The 8,433-nt window shown below is 53.9% G+C and overlaps 1 protein-coding gene across 1 annotated transcript in view; it reads right to left on the bottom strand.

Moving 5' to 3' along the window:
• Positions 1–4,624, bottom strand: part of Tlcd3b (TLC domain containing 3B) — a 7,237-nt gene extending 2,613 nt beyond the window's left edge. Inside the window, exons 1-3 of the mRNA XM_021200946.1 lie at positions 3,737–4,624; positions 2,831–2,914; positions 260–494 (exon numbers count right to left, since the gene is read on the bottom strand). Of these exons, the coding sequence (XP_021056605.1) occupies positions 260–494; positions 2,831–2,914; positions 3,737–3,861 (444 nt within the window). The 5' untranslated portion in view covers positions 3,862–4,624. The remainder of the gene's footprint in view (positions 1–259; positions 495–2,830; positions 2,915–3,736) is intronic.
• Between the last annotated feature and the right edge of the window lie 3,809 nt (positions 4,625–8,433).

Raw genomic sequence — 8,433 nt, 5'->3', positions numbered from 1 at the left:
GGTCACACGCAAAAAAAAAAAAAAAAAAAAAAAAAAAAGGAAAGCACGCCTTACACAACAGAGGAAGGACGGGTCTCACACACAGGTAGCCAATGCTCTAAGGCACCCACACTGACTTGTATCTCTTAAGACTCTGGGAGAAATGCTGTACCAGAAGCCCCACCCCAAGTCCTGCCACCAGGGACGCCCACTCTACTGTGCTGGCATGCTGGGGCTTTTCTCCCCCCACCTGAGTCTCCTGACTCCAGGACAGACTCACCACTGAGAGCGGGAAGCACACCAGTACCATGGCCGCGTGGTGGAGCACCATGAGGAACTCCTTGTGCAGGTAGCCGCGTACCACGGCCCAGGTGCTGCCCAGGGCTCTGGGTGTCCCGTCTTCCCCTCCGTGCCCTTTAACTTGGTGCTTGTGCCAGTGGCAGAGGAACATGGCATAGATGTCATAGATGAAGTAGGGAACTGCAAACTGTGTATAGGCCGAGGACAGCCAGTGCCTGTGCGGAGGGGAGAGAGAAGCAGGGAGGGCAGGGTCTCAGCAACCCCCAGGGCAGGATGCTCAATGGGTATGAGTCAGGTCCATAGGGGCTCTTGTAATAACTCTGAGTTTTGAATTACAGATGCTGGAACTGAGGGTGGTATATGAGAAACCATCCAAGGTCAGACATTCTCCCATGTGGACCTCAGAATCCCCAGTGTGTCTGTCTTTCTCCCTGTGTCTCTATCTCTCTCCTTCATCCACCCTTTTCCTCTGCAGTATCATGAGGAGAGGAGACCAGAACACTGCAGATAGTGGTAAGGACAGAAAGGAGCGGAAGCAAAATACAAAGACATCCCCAGTTATGAACCAGTGAGGAAGGCCCAACTTCTATAGCCACCCTGTGGCCCAGCACCAGATGACATGGCGGCTCTCACATGCCAGGCACTACACTGACACTTAAATATTTACACAGCAGCAGCTTGTTCACCTCTCACAAAACCCTGAGTTATGGAGAGGTTAAGTACTATGGCCAAGGGATAACCACAGGAGTCCTTCTCACTGTCTTGAGAAGGTCAGAGAGTTGGAGCCGGTCCCCAGGGCACCAGAGGGGCTGTCAGGGCAGCCTGCCTTTGCTCCAAAGTGGCAAGTCTATTGTTAGTTCAGGTATGGCCAGCAGTAAAGAGAAACTGCCGAGCAAAGATGCCAAGAACAGAGAAAGTTCTACAGACTTTGGAGTAAACAAATACGGGAAGCACACAGATACGCAACTCTGCGCTTTTTTTTTTTTCTCTTGAGTCAGCACAGAAGCTTTCTCAAGTCCAGGAATCCTCAGTCAGGCCTGGGTGGGGGTGGGAGACAGAAAGGCCCAGGGGGAGCAGAGCAAAGAGCTATCCAGCCACCACACACCAAGTGAGTGCTGGTGAGAGGGTGTGGTAAGAACAGAGCCAGCAGCAGCTTACCCAGGCGGGCTGACCTGGAGCAAGGGGCAACCCTCTCTCAAAGGGACCCATACTGCAGTGTTGTGTGTGTGTGGGGTGTAAGTCAGGTAGCAGGGGAGAAGCAGCTAGCCCGAGACAGCAGACATACAGACAGGACCCAACCGTGCTCAGGGAAGGCTCAGAGCCTGCCTAGGGTTGCGTTGAGGGATGGAAGCCGTAGGACTCTGGGATGTGAAGAACTAGAAGGGGCTCAGCCCTGGGTTGACAAGGGGGGGGGGTTAGATTCCATGCCTGCTCTCTCAGCAGTTAGGTGCTCAGGAGGAAGGACAGCTGTTGCCCCTGGATTAACCCTGATCCTTCCACCTACCTAAGGATTAAAGGTGGAACAAGGCCAAGAACGGACTTGAGGTTGAGAATACAAGAGCCAAAAGGTGACCTCTAGCTAAGAATAGGTGACAAGGAGGTGTCCGGCACCAGGCTTCTCTGGGACCCTTTAACTGGGGAAGGGGTTGGGAGAGAGCAAGGGGAAGTGACATGGAAAAGGATCCTAAGAGGTGAGCCTCAGCACGATGGAGCCATGAACTGCTCTAGGCACTTAACACACTCAATGCCTCCCTGCAGAAGCGGTTCTGGGGAGGAATGTGACCTCACTATAGGTCCTAGGAGGAGAGCATTCTCCCAGAGGAAAAGAAGAGACAAACAGACACCAGAAGGTGGATGGAGACCAGGGTCACCCAGATAATGGCCCCCGAGGCCCAAAGGACTCTACAGAAGGGCATTAGAGCCAGAAACCTTGAGTTGAGGAAGGGCATCCTGGGCTCACAGCAAATTTGCCCACGGCGGAAGAAAAAATGGGCAGATCAGCACCACGGACAGGGCCCGTGTCCCCTTCACCCTCCTCCCGCCCCAACGCTCAGGCCTGGGCCTTTTTGGCAGCACCAAATACTGCAGTAGCTGCCAGTGCCAATTTTTGGCCTCTTCACCCCCAACCCCCACGGCCTGACCCTCCGTGGCCTTGCTGTGTCATCCCTTTCTCTTCTGCCCTGGACCTGAGCTGAGGCCCGTCATGGACCCCAGAAGGAGTGGAGGGGACACTCAGTAAGGGGCTGGATAGGAACACAGTAGGAGAGATGCAAGAGTTGGAGAAGAGATGGCTGGCGTTCAGAACCTAAGACAAGAGGCCAGGAAGCCGACCAGGAACTGCTTTGAGGATATCCTTTGATTCCTACCCCTGCTTCCTTGCTTCTGACCTTTAAGACAGGACAGGATAAATTTATCCTTGGTATTGAGTTGCAGAAATCACATGAACTTTCTTGATCCCGAGTTCAGGGACCACTACAGATTTGGGGGATCCCAGGTCCCACGTACACACGGCTGGGCTGGGACCTGGGCGGGGTGGTCCTGAGGCACTTACTGGTCATCTATGATGTGCTTGCAGGAAGTGGAGACTATGTAGCCAGCTGTGGAGGCCATGATGGCTTGGACAGAGGACACCAACCTAGGAAGACAGAGGAAGGAGTGACAATCAGGTGTGTGCCTCTGGTTCTCTCATGCTACTGCCATCTCCGAGTTGTGGAAACCCTACTCCTCAGGATTCCACATCAGCCTCCGCCTAAGCCAGGCTTTCCCACCATCACTTTCAGCCAAGCAGCGCTTAGCTTCCATCCTCAGTTCCCGCCTCTCCCAGCCTTCTTCATTCCTAGTTTGTGGTAGTGAAATTATCTTCTTTCCAGGACACCAAGGAGGCCGTCCTGAGGTAAGCCAGTGTTGGGAAATGGCTCTCTTTCCCTGGGGAGGGAGGGAAGGGACCCAAGAGGGCTAAGGGAGTCCCAGTTGCCCCTGCACCCTTTGGCCACCCAAAAGTCACTATAAGGCTCATACTTAGAGTCACTGGCCCTAGTGACCCCAAGTTCCCTCCGCCTCCCCTTTCCCACTATTTCCCTGATTCTTACCATGGCCTTCTTCCTGACAACCCTATTCTAGAGATGTGCAAGTTTCACTGTCTACTTTTCTGCACCTTGACCCCCAAACACTAGCCCTGAAAAACACAGTCTGGCCCCTCGGCTTGGTCTGGGTGTCTTGTGGGACTGTTGAGTCACATGCTGCCCTGTTTGAGAGGGAGGAGAGGAGGGTGTTAAGGGAAGCAAGATCAAGCTCAATAGTAGACCAGATGGCTGGGTTTCAATGAGGTGCAAGGAGGGAAGGAAGCTTGGATGTAAACCTACCCACCACTACTGAGCCCAGGGGCATGCTGGGGCCCCTTCCCCATGAAGCCTGTTGGAGAGAGAGGGGCTGAACTCGGGGATGGCATGCCATTTACCTGGCGGAGACAATGACTGCGTCGGCCTCCTCCCAGCGCAGCTGGGGCAGCCTCTGGAGCGTGTTCTTGGATAGGAGGAAGAGTCCGGGGAACACCACCCCCCCAGCCACCATTGGGGTAAGCATGGTGACTTGGACCCGGACAGGGAGACCAGAGGGTCCAGAAGGGACAGGAAGGCCAAATTGAGGGAGAGAGTTGGAGGTGGAGAAGGGATTGCCAAGCCAGAGAGGGAGAGAGAAAGAGGGAGGGGGAGGCACAAAGGGGCCAGGGCGGGGACAGGATGGGACAAGAGGACCAGTTCGGGGCAAGGGAGAAAGGGACTTCAATGAGATTGGGGACACAGAAAGAAAGGGCTAGCTAGGCGGGGGGGCAGAGCGCCGGTGAGAGGATGGGAAGAGACTACCAAGGGAGGACTTGATGAGAGGACCAAGAGGGAGAGGGGACAGGAGGAGGAAGATGCAGTGGGGGAGGGGAGGGAGAACCGCGGCAGGTGGGGGGGGGCTTACGTGGAGAGGCTGGGAGGGCCCAAGGAGGCGGGGTGGGGGACGGTGGTGCCAGCCCTGAAAAAAGGGAGGGAGGAAGGGACGGAGCGGAGCGGAGGCGCAGCTGGGCAAGCGGTCACCAGTCAACACCGCTCTCCCGCCACCACAGGCTACCACCTCCTCCTGCTGCCGCCGCCACAGCCCCGCTGCCCTGTGCAGACACCGCACATGGCATTATAGAGTTGGTGCCCAGCCCCCTGCCCCCTCTGTGAGGAGGGGGAGGGGGAGGGGAAGCCACCAGCTTGGGGAGGGCGGGAGAGGGGGAGGGAAATGATGGCACCGACCAGACACCAAGAAACCGGACCTGCAGCAGCGTTGTCTCCCATGCAGCTCTGAGCCACAGCAGTGGCTGCGACAGAGATGGGGGGGGGACAGGGAAAGAGGGAGGGGGAGGCCCTTAAAGAGACAGGAGCTGCAGCGCAGGGGGCTGCTGGGGACAAGGGCTTAGGGAAGGGATAGCTCTTCTCTTAAACCGCGGACACCTCCACATAACAGGAGTACTGAGCCGCCTTTCCTGTCAGCACTTTAAAAATGTCTGGCATTTCCTTCTGCTGGTGCTTATAAACATAAATGGGTGTCCCTCAGTGGCCTGCAGGGATCTCAGCTTAGGGATGTTCACTCCAGCCAAGAAGATTTCCTGAAGAAAGCAGCCTGAGTAGATGGTGCGTTCCCTGAAGGGAACACTGAAGGCACAGATAGGAACAAGCCATCTCACAGTGTCCTTCAGACCCACAGCTCCCCCCCTCCCGCCCGCCCGCCTCTCCAGTCAGAGGGAGTGGAAACTACACCAGCCACCTCGCTTGCACTCCGCCTCACACCACCACGAGTCACTCCCTCACGACTGTGGCTCACTATTGTGACAGACCAGGGGGAAATCTATGCTTCTCTGCCCTCCAGAGGTCAGGAGATAGCCCTGAGGTGTGAGCCAAGATTCCCCAAGATCAGAAAGTTAAGACGTGACAGGAACAGAGCTAAGTGGGGAGAGATGGCTGGCTGTCAGAGCCCTCCAGCATGGCTTTGATGGCTAGTACTGGGGTACTGGGAGACACAAGGCACAGTGGCTCATCATGTAGACCTGGCGGCACTCCAGAGGCTAAAGCAGGAGGACCACTCCTGGTAGCCAGCTTGGGCAACAGAGGAAGCGCTCACCTGGGAGAGAGGGTTAAAAAGTGGGCTTGAAGAGCAGAGGGTGTTGCCTGGAAAACCCACATGGAGGCATGGAAGCCAGGCCCCTCCCTCCGGCCTCCTGGAGTCCCCTTTTCCTAATTGCCTTGGTTCTCTGTCCTCTGCCACTCCTCAGAACAGTACTGCTTATGAGGAAGAGCCTGGTGGTTGGCTGACTCAACTTCCTCGTTTAATCCAAGGGGAAGGGCAGCCCGGTGCTTTGGCCAGGGTAATTTAGGCCTAGCACACAACTACTACTCACCCTCACATGGCCTCTTAGAGCCCGGCCTCTCCCAAACCCATCTGTCCTTCAGACTTGTATATCATGGGGACTGACACCTCACTGTAGTTTGGGTTTCTCACTGACCCTGAGATAAGCCTCAAGATCTACTGACAACTGACCTTTCCAGCCCACAGCCAACTCCCTCTGCGCCCTAGAAGGGGCCGATTCGCTATTTTGTGCTGCCCTCTAGTGGCAGTCTGTGGGAATGGCTGAGGGAGGTCTTGACACCCGCAGGAGTTGGGGCTAGTTAGTATTAGAGACCATCGTAGACCAGGAAACCTCGGGGACAGAGGCCCACTCTCCCAGGTCTTACTACAGACTGAGCACGGGATAAGGAGGCTTACGTCGATGCTTCTTAGGTCTTCTAGGGTTGGGGAAGGAGAAACCAAGGTTTAGAGGGTTTATTAAAGTGTCGCGATAACACAGCTATGTGCGCTACTAAAGTAGAATTTCAAGCTTGTGTTTGCTTCACTCCAGGAAAATCCAGAGATCACCGAGAAGTCCGAGGAGGCAGAGCCCTGGGGTGCACAGGAGACAGAGGAGGCAGAACCCTGGTTCTTCCAGAACAACCAGGTCTACACAGCAAAATCCTGGCAAAATCCCAGGCTAGTCAGGAATACATAGGAGACCCTGTCAAGAAATAGATGCACTTAGCCTAGCCTGAGCTACTAGAGGGAGGGACAGGCCTGAAATCCCAGCATTCAGAAGGCTGAGGCAGGAGGCTCACTAAGAGTAATGGGATAAAACAGAAACCAAAACCTTTCAAAAGCTAGAAAATGTAACCTGGGCTGCAGAGAGAGACTCTACCTAAAAAACAAAACAAAACAAAACAAGACAAACAAACCACAAAAAACCAAAACAACAAATAACACACAAAAACAAAACATCAAGGAACAAAAGCACCGAGGCTCTAAGCTGGGACGGTGACCTGATCAGAACTTGTCTGTGAACACAGATCCGGTCAGGGGACCCAGTCAGGGGACCCGGAGCTGGCTGTGGACAGCGCAGGCTGCAGCAGAGCAAGACAGGCTTCGGGGTTTGTGCTTTTGATTTTCGTTTTTTCTCTGCTGGGGATTTACGGAGACTCCACAGTAAATTCTGCCTTTGGGGGCTCAGGGGATACCTAGCACATCAGGGGCTCAGGGCTCCACACCCAGCATTGAAAAGAAGGAAAAAATAAAAAACCAAAACAACCCTGAAGCGTCGCTTTCTGCACACCCCAGTTCCAGCTCCGCCCCAGCATTGTTCACCTTTATCGTAACAGCCCGAGGGCCCAACCTCTGCCACAAGTACATTTTTCCCCAGTATGATGTTGCCAGCAGAAGATAGTATCTCCTTAAATTCTAGTCTGAGTTGTCAGTTAAATAGCAACCACTTTCAGGCCAGTGAGGGGACTCAGCAAGTAAAGGTGCTTGTTGTCAATCTGAGTCCAATCCCTGGAACACGAGGAGGAAAGAGAGAACCATATCTTACAAATGTCCTCTGACCTCCACGTGTGAGCCGTGCCACATGCACCCCCTCCGAGTAAATGTAAAGAATTCTAAAATAAATAAATAAATGCTCAGTTGTCAGCGCTTGGGAGATGAAGACAGGGACATCCTGGCCCAAGGCCAGGTTGGATTATAAAGTAAAGCTCTACATCTGGGGAAAGACTGGGATGCAGCTGGGTGGGAGAGCGCCTGCCTGGCTTACAGGCCCTGGCTTGGGTTCACATGCTGGCTCTGTGATGCTTGGCTGGAGCCAAACCCATTCTGCTTCCCCAGGGTGTCATGCACCTCCTAAGGGTGTCCACAGCCCTTAGACACATGATTCTCACATGTTCCCAACGCCTTATTAATATTAGACCCATTTCCAAATGAGGGACCTGAACTTCAGTGATTCCACTTTTGCAAAAGATTCCACTACCAGAGCCCTAGCCACACGGTCCTGCATCCTGAGTCCACTCCAGCTGCTCTTCAGATGCTCCACCAGCTCTGGCCCCAGGAAAGGTACCCCACCTTCCCATCTTACTTGGACGCTACCAAGACAGCCTCTTGCCTCTCCATCCGCAAGCTGCTTTGATTCTGCAGCCCCCAGCAGAGTACCGCGAAGCAGAGTGGGAAGAAGACACACCCCAGCAGGAAGAGCAGGGCCATGCCTGTCTGTGGAAGAGAAAGAGGGCCATGAAAACAGTACTCTTCAGACCCCACCCCACCCGCACCCCAGCCACTGTCACTGCAAAGACACAAGGGCCCGTGAGCCCCGCTCCTCAGTAGTCACTGTAAGTCACCAGGCATGCCTGCGGTCTAATCTCTTCTGGATCCTTGGTGTACTTTTTGTTTGGTCTAAGACAAGGTCTTGCCATGTCTGCCAGGCTGGCTTTGAACTCCTGACCATCCTGTCTCAGCTACCTAAGGTCTAAGGATGCAGACCTGTGCGCCATGCCTGACCTTTATTTACTTTCACATCATTTATCCCAGGCAACTGGACATACTATTTGTATGTTTTTATCTTTGAGTTAGGGTTTTATGTACCTCAGGCTAACCCTGAAATGTCTACGTGGCCTAAGCTGGTCTTGAACTCCTTGTGTTCCAAATCTACCTCCTCAAGGCTGGGGTTGCAGATGTGTAGCCACACACCCTATCACTTTGTTTTAGACCCAGTTTAGATTATTTCAGTTTTCCCTATAACCCCTGGAGCTGGTCCATATTTCCAAAACATATGATATT

This window comes from Mus pahari, chromosome 1 (assembly GCF_900095145.1).
Source record: "Mus pahari chromosome 1, PAHARI_EIJ_v1.1, whole genome shotgun sequence".
Classification (NCBI taxonomy): domain Eukaryota; kingdom Metazoa; phylum Chordata; class Mammalia; order Rodentia; family Muridae; genus Mus; species Mus pahari.
Note: the sequence above shows the minus strand (reverse complement) of the source record. Positions and strands in the feature narration are given on the sequence as shown.